Here is a 28,000-nt window from a genome sequence, read left to right as displayed (position 1 = left end):
AACTCTAGGATGGTCACTGAGAAAGGAGGAGGAAGGACTGAAAACACTGTTGAAGAGACTCATGCACATAAAATGGCTTGTGAAATGAGTTCAGAACATGGGACATAGACTTTTTATTTCACATATTACTTGTACTCCAATAACTCAGCATGATGGAAGAACCCAAAATCATGCCACTTACAGCCTGTTTGCTGCAGAGAGCACATCTTGCTTCAGAGTCATGAGGAACATCAGGGCCCCTGACTTCCAGAGAAAGAATGATGGGGAATCACTGCATTAAAGCCAGGTGCACAGGTGCATGCACACTGCTACCCCTACCCCAGCACTCACATACACACAAAAAAGGTAATCACATGAAATTTTAAGCATCCATCTCAGTATGGGGGAAGAACACAGTCCTATTCCACACACATAATTTATACGAACTTAACAGCTCTAAATGCAGTGTGCCACCTTCTAAATTTTTAAAACAATTTTATAATAGTGTTTAAAAAACAGATAGGGACAGTTTGGAGAACAGAGCTATATCAAAGGGTTTAGTTAAAATGATTTACTTGTAGGTTTTAAACAGCATTAAGTGGTTTGTGAAAAGTGTTCTGATTTGTGCTTAATATGGATGGTGCTTAAAAGTCTGGGCTCTGGAAAGGTGCCCCCCAGGAGACACATTCACCAGGAAAATGCAGGCCTTAAATACAGCTGGGTGTTTGCTTCCACGACTGCTTTTCTGAATATTAACATTTAAACCATCCACAGAGGGCTTGCAGATGCTTCACTGGGTAAATGAAGGAGAAATAGGAAAACTTACATCCCAATGCTATTTCTTCCTAATTCAGTGATCGTTCTGGGGTCTATTTGGTTGACCAGAGAATGAGAATTTAAGTTAGCATGGAAAAAGTTATTACAGAAACCCAAATATGTTTAGTTAATACTCTTAAATTCAATAAACAAAGAAAACTGACCCTGCATATGTTTACAACTTCCTGATTCAATTCCATAGTGTTTTGATTTAACCATATATGAGAAAAGCCTTGGATATTTATGTGAATAATATGAGAGTGATCACAAATATATTACTTGTTATTATAATATCTTTCTTTAAAGAAATTCAGAACAGTAGATGATATCATTTCCTCCATTCCTCATAATATACTGCATAATTTAGCTTGAATTTTGACCTTGGATGTGCACATTTGGGAAGCTGAGCCATGGAGATATACAGTAAGAGCGTCAGAGGATTTGGGCACATGTGTTGCTCTGATGCACTCATTTAAAAGTATTTTTATTTTAGTTTCTGCAATGTGCAGAGCATCATTCTAGGCTCTGGAGTCGCTAAAGGAAAAGAATAATGAGATCCCTGCCTCATGGAGATGCTATTCTAAGGAGAGACATGGATAATGAGTACATAAAAATAAATAAATACAAACAATAGTGCAGAGTGGGAGGAGTGATTTGAAGAATAGAACATGATGAGGAGGGATAGGGGCAATTGGGACGGGGTTACTACTACAGATCAAGGTCCCAGAATGCCTCCGAGAAAATACCATTTGACCAAGAAGTAGACATTGAGCAAAAGACAACAGTGCAAGCCAGTGGATGGCTCTGAGGCGGAAATATGTGCTTGGAGCAGGGAGAAGGATGGTGGGACTGGACCTCCATGAACAAGAGGAAGCGAGGACTAAGACAAGGCAAAGGCCAATAGGTGGTCTTCAGCTGGTGGAGGTTCTCATATGTGGTGGTGTGGATTTAACAATATTCCAAACAGAGGGGGAGCCATTGGAAGGTTTCAGGAAGTCAGCTGACATGATTAAAGTTATGTTTTAGAATAAAACTGGTGGCTATAAAGAACACAGTGTCTGTGGAAAGACTGGATAAAGAAAGGCCAGTGTGGAAGCTGTCAGGTAGGACGGCCCAGATACAGTGGTATGGGTTATGTGGGTAGCTGGGTAGGCAAATCCCTTTTGAGCAGTTTGAAAGATTATATTTTTGTTGCACAAAATGATTAATGATTAGCCATGTATATAAATAATAGGTGTTAAAGAAAAATATAAATGAATTTTCTATACTACAAGAACAAAGCCAAGAGGTACTCTGAACAAAAAAGTGAGCCCTCACCAGACAAAGTGGATAACACCTCGATTTTGGATTTTTCAGCCTTTAGAGATGTGATAAATAAATTTCTGATGTTTATAATAATAATAAGAAAATAAATAAATGGGTCAGGTTAGCTGGCCTTTTAACGATGAAATTCAAAGATAAAATTTGAAAGCCTGTGCCCTCCTTGGAGTGAGAATAGCCTCTGGCCTACATTAACGTGACCAGCATCACTGTCTATGATGCTGACAGTAAGGAGGATAGCTGCTTTGCTGGGTATCTTCCGTATGCCAGGTGCAGATTGACACCATGTGCCAAATTTACAAGTTTCATAAAAATCTTCTGACATAGTTATCACTGTCCTTATCTCAGAAATGAGAAAGTTAAGGATTAGAAACTTAGTTAGGCAAGTTCAATGTATGACAGATAGTATTTCTTTATTGGGTGCTTAACACCCTATGCTGGGCCCAGAGTTCCTAAACATGCCTGGCACCCTTATTTACTAACTGAGCAGCTGGGATCAGATTATCACACTCTTCCATGATTCAGTTTCTTTGTCTGTAAAAAAAGTGTTGATTCAAAACCAACTTTTTGGGATAAGTGAGCTAATAAACATAATATTTTCAGTTCTTTTTATTCTTTTATAAATCCACAGTAAACTTTATTTTATTGTTTTTGCAGTGCTGGGGATCACACCCAGGGCCTTGTATATGCTTGGCAAGTGATCCGTCTCTGAGCTATTCCCCAGCCCTCAAACATTATTGATTTTTTTTTATTGTACAGATTACACAGATAGTAAACGATTGTTCATACTTCTCTTCAGAAGTTTATTTTCAGTAAAAATTATATCGACAAATATTGACTTTAATGGAAAAATTGGGGCCCTACCAAATAAATAATGTTTTTAGATTTATTTGTTTATCAGGAACTATCACAAAATGGGACACCAAAAATTCCCTAAATATTGATTCAAATTTTTCTTGCATGTGAGAATTTTAAAGTATATATGCCAATTAGTATCTTAAAACAGTTGCTAAAAGTAAAGCTTCAAAATATACACACATTAAATGATCTATTCCAACAGAGAAAACAGTGGTATAACATAAAATTAAAAACTATAAGCATTCTGCATATTTTTTTCTAGAAAAATGAGACAGTATTATAAACAGAGCTTAACTCAGATATTCTGATGCTGTCTTCCCTTCCTCCATTTTTAGTTGTTTGTATACACAACCACACTCACCCCCTAACATGTAGGAGATGCCTTTAAAAGACACAGGATATCTAAAGTACTTAGGAAATACAGCTTACCACACAGTGAGTGTTTTGTTGTTATTAGTTATCTCAATTCAGTGATGCAGACATTGTGCACAGTGATGAAGAATAGGAGCCTCTGAATTGCTATGGGGAAAACCAAACCCAAGCTATTTGTTGTCGATGTAATTGTTTCAAGCAGAATCTAAAAAAGGAGTTTCTTTCACAAAGCCTTTCAGAACATGGCACTTAAAATGCTCTTCTGGTCTCACTAAGGGAAAGAAGGAATAACCAAGCAGCTTACAAAATATGTAGGTCTTGGGAAAAGTTATCACTCATGGATAAACTCAAATATATATTCTAACTAAATATAGCTTTCAAAATTAAAACACAACTGTTTCCCAGAAGCATGCTTTTTCTCATTCCTGAATAATGCCACTAACCTCCCATTCAGAACTAACACTTTGATACCAATGAATTATATTCTCACTCTTTTTGTTGTATAGAAATGTAAATTTGCTTTTGTTTTGTTTTGAATTTGAACACGAAATTAAACTATAAAAATTCAAACATTTTTCTGCAGGTGATTTTGGGCTTTCTTCATGTAAATGAAATCGGTTGCCAATAATGCAAATTTTGTTTTTCCTTTTTATTTCTCAATACTTTTTATTTTCCTAGGCTGGCCAGGATGCCCAGTAAAACATTTAATAGATTTGCATTTAATGTATGCTTAGGAATCAAAGTGTGAAATATGATATGTCAAGAACTATATAATGTTTTGAACAACCAACAATAAAAATTAAAAAAAAATGTATGCTTATATCTTTCTTTTTTTATGGGGGGATAACTGGGAATTGATCCCAGAGGGGCTTTACCACTGAACTTTATCTCCAGCCATTTTTCTTTTTTTTTTTTTTTAATTTTAAGACAGGTTCTCACTAAGTTGCTTAGGACCTCATTAAGTTGCTGAGTCTGGCCTCAAAGTGAGCCACTGGGATTATAGGCATGTACCAGAGCACCAGGCTGTTTGTTTCTTTACTTATTTTTAAAAATATCTTTAGAAGTTCAGGAAGTTCCTTTTGGCTTATATGGTTGATAAGAAATTATTTTTAAGAATCATAAATAGATATTGTATTTTATCAAATGCTTTGAGAAGATCTTATGTTTTTTTTCTTAGTCTTTAGTGTGGTAAACTATGTTAATTGATTATCTCATATTAAAATAAGTTGGTTGCCTATTTGAAACCCAAATTGCCTATGTAGTGCCTTTTGTATATTTGGTGGTATTCTATTCCCAAATATTTTCTTTAGAATTTTAAAATCTATGTTTATGAATGACATGGTTTGTAATTTTTCTTCTTATTCTCTCCTTGTCAGATTGAATTAAGCTTATTGTCCCTTTTATCTATACTATGGAATACTGTAGAAAGACTATCAAATCTCATTTGTTATTATTTCTTTGGTAGAATTTTCCAGTAAAGCATCTAGGCTTTGAGGTCTCTCTGTGATATGTAGTGTTTCCACTACCTATTTAATAATTAGTGAATGATTTGTTTTTTCCACTTCTTGAGTCAGTATGGGTAGTTTTTTTTTTAAATTAATTCATTTTATGTAAGCATTATAGTTTGTTGACATTGTTACTCATCATATTTTGTTCTTCTTTAATTCATAGCATATGTGCTTATATTTCCATTTTCTCATTTTTTTAATATCTTCTCTCATTTTCTTTATCACTAAAGATGTGTTAGTTATTTGAAAGAATGAGTATTTGATTTGACCAACCTTCCAACTGCATTGGATATTTGCTTTTAATTTAATTATTTTTTATTTTTATTACTTTTTTGTGTTTACTTTGCACTTTGTGTTCTTAATTTCTTAAGGCATATGCTTAGACCATTCATTTTCAAGTTTACTCTTTTCTAATATAAGTATTTAGAGGCACACAATTTCCCCTAAGGCCTGAAATACAAGGAAAACATGAAATTCCCCTACTATCATGATGGAGTCACTTACTTTTTCCTACAAAACTATTTTGCATATTTTGAGACAATGTCATGAGCTATATATAGTGTTATGGTTTAGATACAAGATGTGTTTAAGCAAGAATATTCAGAATTAAAATGATAGGATTATGAGGATGTAACCTAATCAGTTCCTCCTAGTTTGAGTGGACTAAATGGGTGGGCAGGTGGGTCATGGCTGGGGGAGGTGGGTCATTGGGAGAGTTCCCTTGAAGGGTGCATTTTCCCTACAACCCCTTCCCCTTTCTGTTTCCTGGCTGTCAGGAATGGCGTAGCACCCGTCTATCACACCCTCTGTCATGATGTTCTGAGCCCAGAACAATGTAGTCAGTGGACCATGGACTAAACCTCTGAAACTGAGTCAAAATGAACTTTTCCTCCTCTAAGCTATTCTTTTCAGGTGTTTTTTTTTCAGTGACAAAAACCTGACTAACACATAGGTTTTGAAATATGTTTACTTGGTCAATTGAAGCTTTTATATAGGGGCCATCTTTATGTTCCTTCTTCTATAGTCTATTTTTCTGATATTGATGTGTCAAGTTTTCTGACTGTCAGCATTTAAATGATACATATCCCTGAAGTATTTAGCTTTCAATTTTTCCATTTCCCTAACTTTAAAAAAAAACTTTTGCAAACACATGATTGCTAGGTTTTTATTTCTAGTTCAGCATTTATACTAATTTTTGTCGGTTTGGGTTTGTTTTTACTAAAGTATTTCTTGCTTTCTATTTGTCTCTCATTTTCTATTGCTGGGACAAAGAAAAAATACCCCAAAACATGGTACACTTTGGAGGGTTGACAATGTTGACCTGAAGGATAATGGAAGGGCCTCAGAAGCAAAGATAATTTTTAACATTTTCCTGTCCTCCTTTTTCCTGCTCCTCCACCCCATCTCCGTTTTACCTCCAGGGTATACCATAGAAACTAATTCTTTTTCCCCAAGGAAGCTCATAAAAACTAGAGCTCCACTTTCCCCAAACCAGACATAAAACTAGAAATATTACTCTAACTTCTCTTCACCCACCTTTCCATGTTAGAGCTGGCCATAAAAACTCACCTCCTTCCTGCTTTGTCTGATAATAGATCAAAAGTCCATCTTCTAGAGGATTTTTCCTATACCCAGGAAGAAGGAGTACTGTACAAGAGGCCAAGAAAAATCTAAATGGACAGATCCTGCTGGGCTCTCCCTCTTGGACTTTTACCATTGGGTAATAAAAAGCAAAACATTCTTTTGTTTAAGAGTATTTCCATATCACTTCAATTCTTCATTGATTCTAAGCCTAAAAATGAATATTTTTCTCTGGGATCTTTGGGTTTTCAATTATAAAGATTCCCATCAAATAAAACTTCAATTAAATAAAGTTGTGAACTTTTTCTTGTGTTAATCTGTCTTTTGTTATAGGAGTGTAGGCCATATCCCAGGGTGAACATAGATGTAGCACTTTTTGGCCTCTATACTATATATACATCTTTTTCCTGTGTTTTTATTTTTAAACTTTTCATTACATTTATTTACTCAACTAGTTTGGAAACAGTATACATTATTTTAATTCTTTGCCTTGCTGCACTAAAAATTTTAAAAGGCTTAAACTTAGCAAATTCTAAAATAAATTCACATGTGTACCTGTTTCCAAATAACTAAAGCAACTTGGAACATTTTAAATAACCTCTCACATTATTGTTTTTAGGTTTTTGATTATTTTTTGTCTTAGAGCATTAAAAAATATTTCTGCTTCATGTGATGGCTTTTGCCAATCTTAACCCACATATTGTTAATTTTATTGTTTTTCATTCTTTATTGTCTGTCAACTGAGATTATGTTAAGTAAAATTTTAGATTGAAGTTTTCAGGCCATCAGGTAGTATAAATTAGTTTCTGGATTGTGTACAAAAACTTAAGTGATGGATACCCTGTACTCATCCAAATCAGTCCTAAAACACTGAAGGAGATAATTTTTCTTTACAACTCTTTAAGTAACATGGTTTATTTCAAGTGCACTCTATGCTTTAGGGATAGCAATTTGTGGGGACAGTCTAACAAAGGCATTCTCTGGGTTGTGTCTTGTTCCTTCTATGTCTAGTGACATGTAAAAACAATGTTTGCTGCTAGTATTTAGCAAATATCCTTGAAGTGAATGGTGGCTTTCATATAAGGTTACTGCCAATGTATGCTCAGTGCTTGGGCTTCTCATTTCCTTTGGTCTTGCCAGATCATGGATGAAATAAACACAAAACTATATTTATTTAATGTATTTTTTATTTAAGTCATGTTTTAATTCATTTTAGAAGACAGATTGAGTAGTTAATGTGTGTTTTTTTAATAAAGGAAAACAAACATACTCTAAAAAATTGAATAATAAAGTAGATATTGTTCCAAAATAGATGTGAATAGAATCTTTCAATGAATACCATTTTGTTACTAAGACAAGCATAAGCTCAATCTGCTTTTTAAAGTTCTTTTCAGTTTAAACTTAGCTATTCAATCTTCCCAGTTTATTTTGCATCTTTATATATAATTTACAAATTTGACCAAAAGTGTAGATTTTATTTATCACCAAAGTTCCCTGGATTCATGATTGTGCTTTTTACAAATTCTGAACTCTCTTTCTAAATACCCTCTATCCCTGCATGTCAAAATTTTATTCAAGAAACATTTGAAATAGGAGCTCTTCCAAAAAGTTTTTTTTTTTTTTTGGTATTTTTCATCCAAATTTTATTTTTTCCTCTCTGAATTCTGAAAGTTTTTTGCACAGAAGAATACACTTAGAACTGGTTTTGGATTCAAACAGAATTGGACCCTCTCTCTAACTGTGCAACTTGCTCTGTGTTAGAGTTTAAGCAATCTTTCTGTGACTTGATTATTTAAAGTATGCTAATTAGAGATTGCCCACTGCAGCCTGCATGGAACCCATGCCCACAGAAGGCCCAGGTCCACCCCTCAACCCATGGGGCAGACATCTGCCAGAGCCTAGCCTCTGGCACAGGACCGCCTCTTCCAACCAGCAGACTACTGTGGGAGCCCAAGTCTGGCCCAGATCTGTCCACACTGGCTTGTGCAGAACCCAGGTCCAGGGCGGGTACCAGTTCACCCCTTCCCCACCTGGGAGCCTAAGCCTAACCCACTTCCATCTTGGAACACTGCAGTCATTGCCATTGACTTACCCACACAGTAGCCCATGACTTTTTGGCAGCAGACAGGGCCTACAAGCAGCTACATCTCAGAGCAGGCATCCCAAAGGGAGTGTGATGCCCACTCTTTCAGCCCCATCTCTAAGACATTGCTTCCATTAACTATTATCTCGAGTTACCTTGGCTATTGCCCCCACCACCTTTAGATGCAGTAGAATACATTGAGGGACACCAGCAGGATCTGGAAGCCCAACATCAAGGTGAGTTACAGACAATCTGCACAGATACTTTAAGAATATAGGGAAGAAACTGTAATATCTCAGATCCACACTGCAAGAAAGGAAGACACATAGACAACATGAAAAAACAAGGGAGGAAAGTGCCCCAGACAAACCAGGACACTGTAATAAAATAACCCATGGACAGCAAAGTTGATGAAATGTCAGAGAAAGAGTTCAGAAGGTTCATAATTAAAAGGATCTGTGAATTAAAGACTGACCTAAATGAGCAAATACAGGCAAAAAAATGATCATTCCAACAAAGAGAAAAAAGAGCAAATAGAGATAACAAAAGATTACTTCAAGAGAGAGACAGAGACTCTGAAAAAAAAACAGTCAGAAATGCTTGAAATGAAGGATACAATAAATCAAATAAAAAAACTCATAGAAAGCAGAACCAACAAACTAGATCACTTGGAAGAAAGAATATCAGATAATGAAGACAAAGTATACAATCTGGAAAACAAAGTTGATCACACAGTGAAGATGGTAAGAAACCATGAATAGAACATCCAAGAATTATGAGATGGCATCAAAAGACCAAATCTAAGAGTTATTAGGATGGAGGAGTGCACAGAGTTTCAAACCAAAAGAATGCACAATCTTTAATGAGATAATATCAGAAAATTTCTCAAGTATGAAGAACAAATTGGAAAACCAAATACAAGAAGCTTAATGGTCACCAAATATACAAAATTACAACATATTTACACAAAAACACACTATAATGAAAATGCCTAGCATATACAATAAGGATAGAATCTTAAAGGCTACAAGAGAGAGGAATCAGATCACATATAGGGAGAGAACAATTTGTATCTCAGCAGATTTTCCAACCCAGACGCTCAAAGCCAGGAGATCCTGGAACAACATATACCAAGCTCTGAAAGAAAATGAATGCCAACCAAGAGTCTAATATCTAGCAAAACTAAGCTTTAGATTTGATGATAAACAAAAGTTAAAAAAAAATTTACAACTACAGAACATCCCCAGCAAAATATTCCAAGAAGAGGAAATGAAAAACAATGATGAAAATCAGCAGAGGGAGGAATTACACTAAAGGTAAATCTAATCAGAGGAGAAACCAACTCACATTAAATACCAAAAATAAACAAAAATTACTGGGAATACAAATGATGTCTCAATAATAACCCTGAATGTTAATGGCCTAAACTCACCAAAAGACGTAGACTAGCAGATTGGATTTTAAAAAAAAAACCAAAACAAACAAACAAACAACAAAAACAATATGCTGCCTCTAAGAGACTCACCACATAGAAAAAGACATCCAAACACTGAAGGTGAACAGTTGGGAAAAATCATACCAGTCACATAGACTGTGGAAGCAAGCAGAGGTTTCCATTCTCATATCAAATAAAGTAGACTTCAAACTAAAGACAATCAAAAAGAATAAAGAAGGACACTACATACTTCTCAAGGGAACAATATACCAACAAGACTTAACAATTATAAATATATATGCCCCAAACAATGGAACCTCTAAATTCATCAAACAAACTCTTCTCAAATTCAAGAGTCAAACAGACCACAACACAATAATTTTGGGTGACTTTAACATACCGCTTTCATAACTGGATAGATCTTCCAAATAAAAGCTGAACAAAGAAACTATAGAACTCAATAATACAATCAATAACTTAGACTTAACTGACAGATATAGAATATTTCATCCTTTAACGGGAGAATACACTTTCTTTTCAGAAGAACATGGATCCTTCTCTAAAATAGACCATACACTATGCCACAAAGAAACTCTTAGCAAATATAAAAAGTAGAGATACTACCCTGCATTCTATCAGATCATAATGGAGTGAAATTATAAATCAATGATAAAATAAGAAATAAAAATCACTCCAACACCTGGAGACTAAATAATATGCTACTGAATAAACAATGGGTTGCAGAAGACATCAAGGAGGAGACTAAAAAGTTTTTAGAGGTGAATGAAAACACACATACAACAGATCGAAATCTCTAGGACACTATGAAAGCAGTTCTAAGAGGAAAGTTCATTACATGGAGTTCATTCCTTAAAAGAAGAAAAAGTCAACAAATAAATGACTTAACATCACATCTTAAAGCCCTAAAAAAAGAATAAATCAACACCCAAAAGCAGCAGAAGACAGGAAATAATTAAAGTCAGTGCTGAAATCAATGAAATTGAAACAAAAGAAAAAATTGAAAAAATTGACAGAACAAAAGTTGATTCTTTGAAAAAAATAAATAAAACTGACAGATCCTTAGCCATGCTAATGAAGATAAGGAGAGAGAAAACTCAAATTACTAACATACATGATGAAAAAGGAAATATCACAACAGACACTACAGAAACACAGAAGATAATTAGAAATTATTTTTAAAATTGTACTCCAATAAAATAAAAAACATTGAAGGCATTGACAAATTTCTAGGGTCATATAATTTGCCCAAATTGAATCAGGATGATCTACACAATTTAAACAGATCAATTTCAAGTGACAAAATAGCAGACACCATCAAAAGTCTACCAACCAAGAAAAGCCAAGACTGGATGAATATACAGTTGAGTACTATAAGACCTTTAAAGAATAACTAATACCAATACTCTTCAATTTATTTCAGGAAATAGAAAAAGAGGCAGCACTTCTAAACTCAATATAAGGCCAATATCACCCTGACCCTAAAACCAGGCAAAGACACATCAAAGAAAGAAAACTTAGACCAATATCTCTAATGAACATAGATGTAAAAATTCTCAATAACATTCTGGCAAATCGAATACAAAAACATATCTAAAAGATGGTGCACCATGATCAAGTGGGATTCATACCAGGGATGCAATGTTGTTTGAATATAAGGGAATCAATAAATGTAATTCATCACATCAATAGACTTAAAGAATCATATGATCATCTCAATAGATGCAGAAAAAGCATTTGACAAAATACAGCACCCCTTTATGTATAAAACACTAGAAAAATTAGGGAAACAGGAACATATCTCAACATCATAAAGGCTATCTATGCTAAGCCCCAGGCCAATATTATGCTAAATGGGGAAAAATTGAAGGCATTCCCACTAAAAACAGGAACAAGACAGGGATGTCCTATTTTACCACTTCTATTCAACATAGTTCTTGAAACACTGGCCGGAGAAATTAGACAGACAAAAAAAAAAAAAAAAAAAAAAATTAAAGGGATACACAAAAGAAAAGAACTCAGATTGGCACTATTTGATGATGATATGATTCTATACCTGGAAGACTCTAAAAGTTCCGCTAGAAAACATCTAGAACTAGTAAATGAATTCAGCAAAGTAGCAGGATATGAAATCAACACCCATAAATCAAAGGCATTTCTGTATATCAGTAACAAATCCTCAGAAAGGAAAACTACCCCATTTGCAATAGCCTCAAAAAAATGGGAATCAACAAAAGAGGTGAAAGATCTATAGAATGAAAATTACAGAACCCTAAAGAAAGAAGTCAAAGAAAACCTTAGAAGATGCAGAGATCTACTCTACTCTTGGATAGGCAGGATTAGTATTATCAATATGACCATATTATCAAAAGCACTATGCAGATTTAATGTAATTTCAATCAAAATCTCAATGACATTCTTCATAGAAATAGAAAAAGCAATCATGAAATTCATCTGGAAAAATAAGAGACTCAGAATTGCTAAAGCAATCCTTAGCAAAAAGAGTGAATCAGGTGGCATCCCTATACCAGACCTTAAACTATACTACAGAGCAATAATAACAAAAATAGCATAGTATTGGTACCAAAACAGACTGGTAGACCAATTGTACAGAATAGAGGACACAGAGTCTAACCCACAGAATTACAATTATCTTATATTAGACAAAGGTGCCAAAAACATGCATTAGGGAAAAGATAGCCTCTTCAAGAAATGATGCTGAGAAAACTGGAAACCCATATGCAACAAAATGAAATTAAACCCCTCTCTCTCACCATGTACAAAACTCAACTCAAAATGGATCAAGGACTTAGGAATAAAACCAGAGACCCTGCGTCAAATAGAAGAAAAAGTAGGCCCTAATCTCCATCATGTGGGATTAGGTCCCAACTTCCTTAATAAGACTCCTGTGATGCAAGAATTAAAATCAAGAATCAATAAATGGGATGGACTCAAACTAAAAAGTTTGTTCTCAGCAAAAGAAACAATCTGTGAGGTGAGTAGAGAGTCTACATCTTGGGAGTAAATCTTTACCCCTCACACATCAGATAGAGCACTAATCTCTAGGGTTCATAAAGATCTCAAAAAGCTAATTAAAATACCCCCCAAAAACCCAAATAACCCAATCAATAAATGGGCCAAGGACTTGAACAGGCACTTCTCAGAAGATGATGTACAATCAATCAACAAGAATACAAAAAAATGTTCATTATTGCTAGCAATTAGAGAAATGCAAATCAAAAGCACTCTAATATTTCATCTCCCTCCAGTCAGAATGACAGCTATTATGTATACAAACAACAATAAGTGTTGGTGAGGATGTGGGGAAAAGGTACACTTAAACACTGCTGGTGGGACTGCAAATTGGTGCAGCCAGTATGGAAAGCATTACGGAGATTTCTTGGAAAACTGGGAATGGAACCACCATTGGACCCAGCTATCCCTTTCCTCCATCTATACCCAAAGGACTTAAAGACAGCATCTTACAGGGACACAGCCACATCAATGTTTATAGAAGCATAATTCACAATAGTTAAACTGTGGAACCAACCTAGATGCCTTTCAATAGATGAATGGATAAAAAATTGTGGCATATATACACAATGGGACATTACTCAGCAACAAAAGAGAATAAAATCATGACATTTGCAGGTAAGTGGATAGAGTTAGAGAAGTGAAGTTAGCCAATCCGATAAAACCAAATGTCGAATGTCTCATTTGATATAACGAGGCTGATTCATAGTGGGATAGGGACAGTGGGCATGGGAGGAATAGAGGAATTCTAGTTAGGACAAAAGAGTGGGAAGGGAAGGGACAGGGCATGGGGTTACAAATGATGGCGGAATGTGACAGACATTATTATCCAAAGTACATGTTTGAAGACAAAAATTATGTGAATATACTTTGCATACAACCAGAGATGAAAAATTGCACTCTATATGTGTAATATGAATTGTAATGCATTCCGCTGTCACATATAAGTAAAAAAGAGTGCTAATTATATTTTCCCCATAATATTATATTATTACAGAAACTATAATAAAGTAATACACATACCAAATACTCAATACTCAGTAAATGGTATCTATTTTTACTATTTCTCAATGAGGGCAGCTATTGCATGCTGTGTTATAGGTTTCCATATTAGTTTTACTTCCCATCAGATAGGTACCTCCTTGGAGGAAAGGGTTCTCTCTTACTTATCTTAGTGTCAACTGGTATAGTGTTTAACCTTACATATGTTGAATATAGTTTTGTTTTTCACTGAAGTGAATCAAATTAAACACAACTGTGCCTAGACCATGTGGCTGTGGCATGAGGGAAAGAATTGGATCTACCATTCGTGAATGAAGAGATGGGGGAACAAAATTAGATCAGTACCCTGAATCCTACAGATGCAAGAATCTAGTCCTCACTTTAAAACATATAAATATATATATATATATATATATATATATATATGTTTTAAATATATATGTTTATATATATTTATATGTATATAACACACATACATTTATACATATATCACTATATATACATACATACGTGTATCTGCGTGTGTGTGTGTATATATATATATATATAAAGTAAGGACTATATATACACACACACATATATATATTTAAATTTTCATAAGTAATTCTTATAGCAGAGAGAAGTGTGATAAGGACAATATTTATTTATTTTATCTGTTATGAGAATTATCTGTAAGATGTTTTCATCACAGTTGAGACTCACATCATGTCTATTATTTGTAACCAGATCTCTATTTCTCATTATGAATCCACTACAGTTAAATTAGATTGTGATTTATGCAAAAACTAAAAAAAAGTGACTATGCAACTCTCAGAGGAAGCTAAAAATCTCTGCTGTAAAATACTTTTTTCTAAGCATCTTCAGAATCTCTTCTCTTCACTATTCTACATTCACTGAAGAGTCACTTGGGGAGGTAGCAGGATCAGTCACTGGCATGTACTTGGATGCTTGAATTCCCAAGTATTTTAGATGTTGTTTGTATTAAGGACAAATTAAGCTGGAAGTTGCAGTCTAGGGGGCTTTTGGAAAGAAAAACCTTTAAGCAATTAATGCCTTGTTCAAGTTGTGCCTGTGTGGAGAGCACATCCAGGCAACTTGTGTAGCCATTTATAGTAACTGAGGTAAATGAACCATAGTTAGAAGTAGAATTTATGGACTGTTTGCTAAACTGGTAATTAGCTAGCAATGTAAAGCCACAAACTGGAGATGCTCGTAGTACAAAAGAACCAGGATTATTTTGTTGTCATCTGAAGCTTAAATTAACCGAGCTCCTCAGTGTTATTTTCCATGGGGTATTGATGCCTGTTTGGTTACATTTAACAATTAAGGGGAGGGGAATATGGAAATGAGAAAAAAAATGGATGTGAGATCAGAAACGTGGAAAATTTGAAGACATTTGAGGAGGAAACTTTTAATTTTCTATGACCTTAATTTGGGGAAATATCAGGAAGAAAGAGTTGAGGCTTCCTGATGGACATGTCTTGTGGTTTTCGGCATTTAAATGTATGCCATTAATTTGAAGATTCATGATCATTATTATATTATGTAAACATACTATTAAAAATGGAATTATTTGAAAATGTGAAAATACCTTTCCCGATCATTCTTATTCAGCTATTTGGCATACTCTGAGCACATTGTTATTCAATGAATTTGTAATATTTTGGGTTATACATTCCCTGAGGAGAACAAGTTTAGAAACACTGAATATCTTTTAAGCCAATTTATATCAATAATATAAAAAATATTAAGGCACATCCCAGAAGCACCACAATTAAACTAGTTTTAGAATTATTTAGTGCATAATATCTGACCCATTGATCAAGGAAAAGACATAGCCATAAATATTTCTTTCTTTTTTTTTTTTTAGAGAGAGAGAGAGAGAGAGAATTTCTTTTTTAATATTTATTTTTTAGTTTTCGGTGGACACAACATCTTTGTTGGTATGTGGTGCTGAGGATCGAACCCGGGCCGCACACATGCCAGGCAAGCGCACTACCGCTTGAGCCACATCCCCAGCCCCATAAATATTTCTTATAATTAGGACAATATTCAACACTGATGTGATCTAGTTTATCATAAAGAAGAGAAAGTGAAAAATCATAGCAAGATTAAACTTTGGCCCATGTCTCTAAGTTTGCAGTTTGACTTCATGACATCTGTTGGAAGGAAAGTTAGCTTCATAACGTACTACAAGATTTCACTCAATTGTTGATTATTAAAAAAATAAGTCTTGCATAAGTTGAGGATAGAATGGTGATTACCAGAGGCAGAGGGAGGAGGGAGAGGGAGGGTTTGATCACTAAATTATAGTGAAATAGAAGCAAGAAATCCAATGAGTCAGTACATGGTAGATCAATAATAATAATAATCATAGTAATAATAATATAATAAATATATATATTTTAGAATACTAGAAGAAATTTGAATGCTTTCACCATAAAAATGATAAATGTTTGAGGGGATAAATGTGTTAAACCTGACTTAAACATTATACAATATATACATTTATCAAAATATCACATTATACTTCACAGAAATGCACAATTTTTCTGTTGCATGTTAATTAAAAATATATCTAAAAATAGGAAAAATTATAATAAGCCAGAAGTAACAAAGTGCTGGTAAACAAGTAAACTCATCCATATTTGGGATTGCATGAGAATCTTTTTGATTGAATATTATATTTATTAAGCACTTCAAAGCCAGGCACCCCTGTAATTCCAAAGGCTTAGGAGGCTGAGGCAGGAGGATTGAAAGTTCAAAGCCAGCCTCAGCAATTTAGTGAGAACCTAAGCAACTTAAAATAAGAGTGGGGATTTAGCTCTGTGGTAAAGTATTCCTGGGTTAATCCCTGGTACCAAAATAATAACAAAACCACCACCCTCAAAAAAACCTCAGTATAAGATAAACTAAGTACAACAAACCTGTGGCTTTAAAAGGGTACAAAGCTTATTTCTTTTTCAAAGCTGATATGCCATTTAAGGGGATAGGAGGCATAATTCTTGAGGTCCTCCAGGGATCCATGTTTCTTTTTTTTTAAAGTTTGTCTTAGTTCAAATTTTATATGATATAACCATCTTCAATTTACAGCCAATGTGAGGTTAGAGAGGGATTGAGTAGGATTGATTAGGTTTCTTTTAAGGATGTTACTCAGAAATTGTATAATTACATTTATGTTAATAGGATCTACTCATCTGTTAGATCTATCTAGTTCTAAAAGAGCCTTGAATGTATTTTCTAGCTGTATTATTTTCAATTTAAAGCATAAGCAATTCTATTACTAAAATGATGAAAATGCCATTTGAATGCAACTAACCAAATATTTTCCTCATTTGGAAGGTCATTTGAATATGAGTTGTGTGAAAAAGAGCAAGGAAGAGAAAATTTACTATGAAGTTGGTCATGTAGTTTTTGTATAGAATGTAGTATGGAATGTGAAGCTGAGTCGAGAGAGAGAGAGAGAGAGAGAGAGAGAGAGAGAGAGAGAGAGAGAGAGAGAGAGATATTAAGTGGAAATTCCAGTACTATTCTCCATGTGAATTGAAATGCAATTTCATTGCTAAACAATTTGATTGCTAGGATCACAGAATTATTGACTAGAACCAGGCTTAGTTTTAAAGCTCAGTTTTGCAATTGATGATTTTGAACAAGTCACTTAGTCTCCCTCAAATGAAATTTCAAAATTTGTATCAAAGATAACAGTAACTAACTCGAGGGGGGCTGTGAATTGACCCGGGAGGTTATCAGTTGACTTAAAATTTATCTAATATCTTTCAAACTACACCTTCCTCATAACTTATCTGCTTGACTATTTCCAGTGTTGAGAGAACACAAAAAGATAGTTCTTAGAGTAGGATCTTAAATATTATTGAGAGTGACTACTGTGCTACAAAGAAGGAGAGAAAAAGGAAAATTGTAGGTCAAGTCCATAAGGTAAGAAAATGCAGGAACTGTTTTGGGGAATTGTGACTGTCTGGTGTAGTTTTTTTTTTTAATTGGTTGTTCAAAACATTACAAAGCTCATGACATATCATCTTCCATACATTTGATTCAAGTGTGTTACGAACTCCCATTTTTTACCCCAAATACAAGTTGCAGAATCACATCCGTTACACATCCACATTTTTACATAATGCCATATTAGTGACTGTTATATTCTGCTACCTTTCCTATCCCCTACTATCCCCCCCTCCCCTTCCCTCTCATCTTCTCCGAGAGCAACTAAGATCAGAACAGGGAAGAAGAGCATGAGGAAAAGATTAACATTAAACAGAGACGAGTGGGGGGAAAGAAAGGGAGAGAGAAGGGAAACTGTATGGAAATGGAAGGAGACCCTCATTGTTACACAAAATTACATATAAGAGTTTGTGAGGGGAAAGGGGGGAAAAAAGGGAGAGAATGTCTGGTGTAGTTTTAAAACAGAATGCTTTGGAGATTTTTATTGTAGAGGCCAGGCATGTGCTGAGAAGGACAGTAATATTAGAAAGACACAAGAAGGAGAAGGACAGTTGAACAACTCATCAGGCTGGTATAGACTGTGAACTCCACGTTGGTAGATACTTAATGTTTTATTCACTTCATTGCTGATACTCAGAAATGGAGTATCTAGGTATTATAAACACTAGATATAACCATATGGAATTGAATCACTATTTATCCGTTTTTAACAAAAACGGCAATTTTATGGATTTCAACTTAATAATTGTTGGATGGATTAATGAATATGTGAGGGAAATTTATTGAAAAATCTCAAGAATCATATTGGTGATTTACAATTAAAAATCAATAGAACACTTAACCAGTAATTTCAGCAGAAGAAAATACAGTGAAGGCTGGGATCAGGAATATTTTATGGGAAGGACAGCATACCATATATGAAGAAGAAGAACAGGAAGAAACAAAGAGCACAGTTTAAGATGTTTGCTTCTTGTTTGCTTACGTTGGCCACCAGATGAACAAACAAAAAAAAATCCCACACAATTCTGGAAAGAATAGTAACTCATGTGCTCAAATCAGTTTAAAATTAAATTTATGTTCATTTTAGGTCTATTCAACTGGCCTAAAATAGAATGTGAGAGGGAGCTATTTGAATTGTTTGTAAAATTAAGAAGTTTCTTTCCCTAAAGACATAGAGAAATTTAGCAAAAAGAGGAACAGTAATGTCCTTCCCTTAGGTTCAAATTAAATCTAAATTATTTGAATTATATATTTAGGAATATATGTCACCTAAATTTTCTGAAGAATGTTCCTCCTGAAAATGTTTAGTGTATCTAAACTTTCTTTACTGATTATGAAGCAGATTATAATAATTATATATAATTTATAACATGTAGAAAAGCATACTGAGGGTTAAATTTATCTACAAAATATCCAAATTCTTATGGAAAAGCCTGTGAACAATTAGCTGCATTTATTTTCAGATTTTTAACTGTGTTTGCATGCATGCACATACCTTTTCTTCAAATAGAATTTGTTTCCTGCCTATACGTTATCTATTCCACTGATGACACATCATGATCATTTTCTCACTGTTCTTAAATATTCACCCAAAAGCTGTTTTCAAAAACTACAACATTCCATCCTGGTGTGATGGTGCACAGAACAGTTCAAGAGGTTGAGACAGTAGGATCAGAAGTTTAAGGCCAGCCTGAGCAACTTAGTGAGAACATGTCTCAGAATAAAGTAAAAAGGGCTAGGACATAGATCAGTAGTAAAGTGCCCCTGGGTTCAATTCCCACTACTGAAAAAAAACAAAAAAAACCCCAGTGTTTCAGTGTTTCATATGGATATATGTGTGTGTATGTGTATTGCATATATATACATATATGTGTGTGCATATTTTTTGTGTACTTTATCTTTGACATTTCTTTCATGAACTATGCACACATTGTCACAACAGAATATTTTTAACCTTTTGCTTTGTAATTCTTAATATTTATTAATTTACCTAGTATATACCCACATATGTAAAAATTATACTTTATACTGTATCTATTATTGGTGATTACTCTTTTTATATTTGCTTGGTACCGTCTTGTTACCATATTTATGAATATAATTTAGATTTTATGATTTATGTGTATTTGTGCTTTAAACTGTCTCAGGCTCGTCTCTTTTTGCTATTTCTCTCAGTTTTCCAGAATCTCACCCTCAATTATTTATTTTGAAATCAGTAAGGTACACCACCCCTACTCTGCTGTGCATATTCTACCAAGGCCCTAGTGCAGCCCAACTGGAGTGAGGTATTCACCAGTTCCATCCTCTCATCCTTATGAGTATATAAATGTAAATTAACTCTCCTAGAAAACTTAAACAGTGTCTGCCTTCTTGTGCTAAAAGAAATACATACAATTACACAACTTTCACAATCCACAAATTTCAATATAATTCTTCTGTATTATTATTCATCAACATTAATATTTATTAATCACTTCAAATTGCTAGATTCCTAATCTCCAAAACTGTTTTGGATCAGTACAGATGGCTAAAATAAGAAAACTAACATTTTTGGTGTCTTAAAAAAAAAATGGCCTTGTGGTAGGAATGTCCCAGGACAAATTTCTGGATTTAGTAGATGTGGGCATTAGACATTTGTGAAAGATACCCCCTGCTGGTTTCTTATGAATTTACCATAGTTCCATAGTCTAGGCTTCAACCAGCCATTTCTTAGTTTAGCCTATTTCTTCTCAAAACAGTGATTTATTCCTCCTATGGTTCTAGTATTCATCCATAGTCTTAATTTCCAATGCTGCTGTGATTTTGTATTTGTGTGTGTGTGTGTGTGTGTGTATGTGTTTTACTATCAGTGGAAAGGGAAAGTGAAGAAGGTAGTTGTGCACAGTTAGTTTTAGTTGAAACCAGGAAATGGCAGCTCAACCCCACAATAATGAACACAAGGTAATTTCCTCATCATCCCCTTCAGCTCATCAGACATATGGAACAAGAGGCCATCTCTGAGAGCTAACACATTGCAGACTGTAAGCAGTTAAGGAATATTCAGTCACATGAAGTCCTATGTCAGCCTTTCCTCTTAAATGTCATTTTGATCATTTTATTTCCTTTGAAAACATAGGTTTTAATTCACAAAGGAAGTTAAATGATGTATTTTTAATACATATATGCTCATTTTCCCTCATTAAACAACTTCTGAGACACTGAAAAAAATCTGATACCTAGGGTCTACATTGCTTTATGTTCTTAATATGTAAAAGACATTGTCATTGAGGAAACAACAAAACAGCTTGTTCATTAGCAAACACAGCATGTAGGTGGAAACAAAGGGACAGAAACAAGACCCTAATTATACCCATGAATTTCTCTTCTTCCTGAGAAAGATTCAGAAGACCATGCTTCCCCTCAGTAACAACGTCCTGTAGGGCTTTTATGAAGAATATATTTCCCCATATGTCTGTGAGTCAGTATGTGAGCTTGATCATTGCTGCCTAATAACACAACATGAATTCCCACTAGAAGTCAACTAATGGGTACTTCAAGCACAATTTTCTATGCGTGTTAAATGAGTAGGTTGAAAAGTTTGCCATTCTGAACCTCCTTTGGTGGGCAGGGAATATTACACGGAATTTTGGACAATACTTTGCTTAAATTATAGTCCCATAAAAGAAAAATTATTCTATAATACTGCTCCTTTATAGAATAATTGCTATTATTTTGGACTCAAGATTTCCTAAGCACCCATTTGAATTATGTTCTAGTGTCTCTGTAATTGGTACTGTCTTCTGCCTAGAATGAAAACGGGTGCTTGAATCACTTTAAATTTTAATAATTGTGAATAATTTTTAACCACGGGTGGCATATTCTATGAGGTTCAATCACAGTTTATGTATGTACCAATGGAAAGGAAACAAAATAAACTGTACTCTTACCCAAAACTATAAATTGTTTGTCTTAGTGAAGATTTTATTTGTCCATCAAAAAGACAGAAATTGAACAAGCAATAATGGAAACTTAATATGTGTGCACTGCTGGAGTGCTTCTTGATGATTATATTTTAACAAAAGTTAATGGCCAAGTAATGGAAATAATGAGCTGAAGTGAAAATCCAATATGAGTTTGATGAGTAGAACATTCTGAATGGAAGTATACTAAGGAGAAAATCCCTGTGAAATGTTTTACTTGCTATGGCTGCTGAAGTTTATTAGTTTTAGTATTAAAATGGAGATGATGGATAAAGGAACCTAAGTAAATGAGCGCTGGTGATCTTCAAGAGCGATGGGCATAACCTGTAGGACAATTGAACAAGATGCATAAAAAGAGGAACTGTTTTCAAAAGGCTTTATCTCTGTTTCCATGAACTCCTTGTGTACGGTCATATGTCTATACATCATCTGTGAAGCTGATGATGAAGAAGCAAATATTCAGCCTGTAAGTAGAGGAACCTTTCCCAAAGACACTGAGCTACGTAAATGATGAGAGTGGCAATGTCCGCAATAGATGATAAAAGTGGAGATTTGGGGCTCTTGTGGACCAAGAATGGTTATTTGGGAACAGTTTGATGAACAAATCCATCACAAAGATTATCCAAAAGACTCCTTTAGTCCCAGAAAATTCCTTAAGTATAGTTTCCCTTAATTACCACAGAAAGAAAAACGGAATTATAAAAATTATCATACTAATGATAATAGAAAATGATGCTAGGACTGAAAGGTTCAAAGGTTCAAATGGTACTGTCATTATTACCACCACCCCCACCATTACCACCATCAATAATCTCAAGTAACATTTACTGAGGGTTTAATAGATGCTATCAACCAGCCTATGTAATTTTCCCAAAAAAATTCATTAAATTCTGACAACCCACGGGAGTTATTCTTTTAAGTTGCAATTTTATAAGGGAAAAAGTAGGTAAGTTGTTAAAACCTCATAATTTGAAGGGTAAGCAGGACAACTGAGTTCTGTTTTACATTTTGCATCATATTATTAAGTGTTAAAATGTTTTGCAAATTATAAATGCTATAGACTTACGATCAGTCATCATCACTAGTAATAACATGTCTGAATATCTAAGGAGCAGTTTATTGATCAACCTGTGACACCTTCCATGATATAATCAACTACCAGCTATAAAAAACTTATGAGCTCTGATATAATCTGTTGTCTTTCACATTTTAAATATATCAATGAGAGCCAAATTAATGGAACATTTTATAATATAGAAACAGGCAATGTATGTGCAAATTACATTTCTTCTAAAAATCATATGGCTTAAGTTATTTCTTATAAAAAAATTCGGCTTCAGCATAATGATTTCTCTGTTTTCTTAGCAAAACAGACAAATAAGAAAAGAGCTGTGTTTTTAAGGCCTCCTCCCAATAGAAACAAAACAAAACAAAACTCAGAAGATTCTGTCAGAATATGGCAGAGAAAGGTAAACCTTTGATTATTTGATATTTTGCTGATAATGGAATTTTTTGTTGATTATTTGGTATTTTGCTGATAACGCAAATGATTGTCTATAATGCTTGGAAGTTATAACATTGTACTTAATAGTTTAGAGTTACAGTTCATTTAGCTCTACATTCAGATTCAACTGTGTACGTTCTCTAAATTTTTCAAAATACTCGAAAAATTAAAGAATTATTCAAATTAACCCCTAATATTGCCTTAAATTATTTAACTATAATTTTACTTACCTTTGTACAGAAATAAAACAAGTCAAATTCCTTCTTTCTTATAGACCAAAATGAATAAAGAGAAAACCCTCTAAAGCAGTAACAGAATATTGTTTTTATATGATGGAGGTTATTTTTTATCAATCTCAATTATTTCAATTTCATTGGTAACATCAATATAATAATGATTGGCATATATAGATTGCAATGTAATGATTTAATTCTCTTTTCAATTTTCTCCATTTGTATTGTGATAGTTTGGCTTTAACCAAAATTTGTCAAAGACAAATGTTTACATGTTAAAAATTCTTCTGCACATTTTAAATTTAGCTGTGGCAATCAAAGTAATCCAGTTTTTTTTTTTTTGCATCAACATGATTAGAAACAAAAAGGAATCATTGGCACAGAAATCACATGACACAAATTCTATCATAAAGTCATCATCCAGAAGATCCAGAATATGTTTTCATTATTTCTATTATTAACATTGAAGAAAAACACAGCCCTTGAAAATGATCATGTAATTTGTGGATCTCTAAATATGCAGACCCAAAATGAAAAGCAAAGGTAACTTGCTTAATGAAAGTGTTTGCTTTCTTCACTACCTAGAGAAATTCTGAACTGATGATAAACCGCAAAGAGGCAAAGAAATCTGACCATACTTAGGCAGAACTTTGATTTTCTTTTAAAAATTACTTAATAGACAAAACACATACATTTCAGTTAGTTTATGAAATATCTCACAACATCTGTAAGACTCTCTTATATACTTCACATGTGACCTCTGCAACCTCAAAAATGTCTGACGTTAAACTATTAAAATAGAAGGGACTTCTTACCTTTTGCTCTCTCTTACTGCTTTATCTCCCTTCTTCCAAGAGATGGTGGGCTTGGGAGAGCCTTCAGGTTTGCACTCTATTATCACTTCTCGGTCTTTGGTGACAATTATTGTTTTCTTCACTTGATTCAGTGCAAAGGTGGGAGCTGAAGCTATTAGAATGGAAAGGTTAGTTTTACCCAAAGCAATGATAATTATGTTTAGTTGATGATTCATCTAGATATTTTGACATTTTCCTCTAGGATACATTTTCATAAAGGCATTAGCAAAATTTTTAATTTATTATTAATTAATAGATATTTATCTTTCAAATAGCAGATGTTGGTTTCATTTGTTGTGAGATCCACAGATAAAGGTTGTATAAAAAATGACTTGCTTTAAATATGATTACCAGCTTCAGTTTGAAAGACTGATGGCCAATGTGTGCAGAAAGTCAGGCGGACAACTAAGGAAGTTTAAGCTTTCTTTGGAAAGACAGTTATTACCTGTGGAGAAGACAATAATATGACTTCCATCTCCTTACTCTGTGTCTTAATTTAATCCAAATTTTACTTCAGTATTATACAAAATTGAATGTTTTAAATGAAACAAAGTTTTTAGAAAATTGAATTGCCTGAATTTTAATTAAAATATTTATTTATTTTTTGCAATTATTCATCTATGCATGATCATTCATTAATATTGCTTTTATTAGATTTTTATCAGGATGCTTTTATCTCTGAAAGATATGCCTGGAAGTCTACAGTATCTGAGACAATTACTTATACAATTAGACAATTCTGTGTATATTTCAGAAGAATTTTATGTTCATAATATAGCAATATAACAAATGGCATAATGACATTAAAATATTACATGCATACAATTGAGATATGCTGAGAGACTGAAATAAAAATGAAAAAAAAACTATGAAGAGATAGCAGTTAACATTTTTCATTGCCTACAGGGAATACAGAATTTATTAAAGGTAATTTTGAAAACATGTCTAGTGAATAACAAGGGTTAGAGAATGTATATAGGTAAAGAACTAAAGACTCAATTGTTTCATTCTGAGATGTTACAGAGTATGAATTGACAATACATTAATATTTACTGTACAAGATGTAGGAAATTTAAACAGACTACTGTTTCTATTCACTCTATATTTTTTATAATGTGCAGGAATTCAACTGCAAATATTCATAATTCAATAAGTTGATTAATGATGAATTATATTTGGCTTATATTTATAAATGCTAGTTCTCCAGGTTTCTGAGATGTTTGGTGTTATGTAAATGTAATATTTTGGGAATTTAAGTGGGGAATAGAAAGTATGCTTTGTCTTTCCCCTATTTGGAGTAGACAGTGAATTAAGATCACAAAAGTATATCTCTTTGTATTACAACCATCTTGTATCAAAGTTTAGGAAACTATCAGATGGGAAAAAGTAAATTAGTTTCAGTGTTCAAAATATTCTTATTCTGGATAGACTCTTTCACTATATTCACTCTTCCCTATAATATTTAAATAGTCAATCTGTTGCTAGTGTCCAGTTTCCATTCTTTTTTTTTTCAGTTTTCATTCTTATGAAAGGGATAGTCTCTGAGCCTGCCTTGCCTGACCTCCAGAGGCTTTCTCATTTATTAAGAATTATAACAACTTATGTCCCATTAGAAGAGAATGATTTATCCTGGAGTCCTATCTTGTAGGAAACACAACTAGTGCTAGTTAGGAAGTGGTTAGGGAAATATTAACCTTCTATGGAAGCAAATATTGTATGCTAGAATTCCATATTCAGATACCCTATACTCTAAAGGCATTTTTCCTTGAGTTATCATATGTTCCATTATATGATTTTTAAAAATGCCAGAGCAAAGATATATTGTATAAACCATTTAAGATTTCAACTAAATAGAATATCCCAATAAACAAAAAGCTATGGTACAAACTTTAGACAATATAAACCTGTTTTCTAAGGCTTACAGAACATATCAACAAGATATAGTATTTCTTTTTAAGCCGTAAAATAGATTTTTAGAACCACGTCATAAAACTTCTTTACAGTAAGAATTAGAGCATGAAAAGAAGCAATCCTTCTTTTCTACTGATTTACTTAGAAATTTCATACCTAGAATCTTCAGTTCAGCACTTGCATAAATGGCTCCATACTTATTTTCAGCCAAACACTGATACATCCCAGCATCCGATTGAGTCACGTTGTGGATCATCAGTACTCCATTAACCATGTCAACCCTACTCTGTAATGGAATAAAAAAAATTACATCTAGAAAGTAAACAACCAATGAAAAAAACCTCTAATTAATGAAGTTAAACACTACTTCACAACTAAGTAACATAAATTTATTGTTTATTATGTCTCTTGTTACATTGTAACTACTTCTTAGTCACTAAGGGAAGTATAACTATATTTTCCTATCCTTTGTTTTAGGAGTTTTACTTTCAGTTTTGTTTTTAATCTGAGCTGACTTTTTTGCAGACTTGATCTTGTTAAAGGCAGCAGTAGATGATACTTTAATTGGAATTCCTTTTGTAAAGAGGAAGCAGAGGTTCAGTGATGGAGAGGATGGAGGTGGTGGACATGGGATCAAGGTTAACAAGAGCTCAGATAAAAGAACAAGCCTTTCATTCTATTGATCTGACCAGGAATTTGCCTTTTCTCTCACTTCTCAACAAACTAACACAAACAGAAAACCTCACTGTTACTGTCTGCAAAAAATGACAGGTCAGAAAATATAAGCTTCATCATCAGAATACAGAAGAAAGAAGACTGAGCATGTATTAACTAAGGCAAACTGAGGCCAAGGGTACATTTCAGAAACCAATCTTGAATTAAAAGTATTAAATAAACCCCCTCCATTTTCTATTTAATGCCAAGCAAATAATTATTTTTTAATCTTAGCAGAGATTCATCAATGGAATGACAAGTAATTTGACAAGATTTTCAAAATAGACCCATTCACTTAGCAAACATATTATCTGTCAGTAGAATTAATGTTACTTGAAGGCTTGGAATATAAAGTATAACCAGCAAGTTGGGCATGATAGTAGAAGTCTGTAATTCCAGCTACTCAGGTGGCCAAGGCAGAAAGATTGCAAGCTAAAGGGCAGCCTGGACAATCTGGTGAGACTCTGCCTCAAAATAAAAATTAAAATGGGTTTGGGGAAGTAGCTCAGTGTTAGAACACTTGCTCTAACATGAGGCTCTGAATTCCATCCTTAGTGCCACATATGCACACAAAATTAAATAAGTAAAAGAAATAGAAAAAAATGACCAGCATAGCCTGTTTTTTGTTTCAAGGGGTGTGTATTCTTAGGAAAAGTAGAAAGAGAATTCAAGAGTATTCAAAAGAATTCAATTCAAGAGAATTCACTATAGCCCTATGTATTTATCTGGTTTTTTGTACAGTTCCATTTTGTCCTGTCTTAATTAGCTTTAGAAGGAAATGTTAGGAAAAAATGAAATTGGGAATGATATGATCCAATCTCTGTATGTTAAAAATGAACAGACCGAGGTAAATTATGAAC

General features: G+C 33.8%; 1 protein-coding gene across 3 annotated transcripts in view; it reads right to left on the bottom strand.

Annotated features, from left to right (window-relative positions):
- Window positions 1-28,000, bottom strand: part of Cntn5 (contactin 5) — a 1,189,809-nt gene that overhangs the window by 234,970 nt on the left and 926,839 nt on the right. For all 3 annotated transcript variants that reach the window (XM_078046906.1, XM_040285131.2, XM_078046907.1), the window contains 2 exons: window positions 26,583-26,712; window positions 24,477-24,627 (listed from right to left, as the gene is read on the bottom strand). In XM_078046906.1, coding sequence (XP_077903032.1) covers window positions 24,477-24,627; window positions 26,583-26,712 — 281 coding nt within the window. The remainder of the gene's footprint in view (window positions 1-24,476; window positions 24,628-26,582; window positions 26,713-28,000) is intronic.

This window comes from Ictidomys tridecemlineatus, chromosome 4 (genome assembly GCF_052094955.1).
Source record: "Ictidomys tridecemlineatus isolate mIctTri1 chromosome 4, mIctTri1.hap1, whole genome shotgun sequence".
Taxonomy (NCBI): Eukaryota; Metazoa; Chordata; class Mammalia; order Rodentia; family Sciuridae; genus Ictidomys; species Ictidomys tridecemlineatus.
The sequence above is the reverse complement of the archived record's forward strand: the minus strand, read 5'-3'. Positions and strand labels throughout refer to the sequence as shown.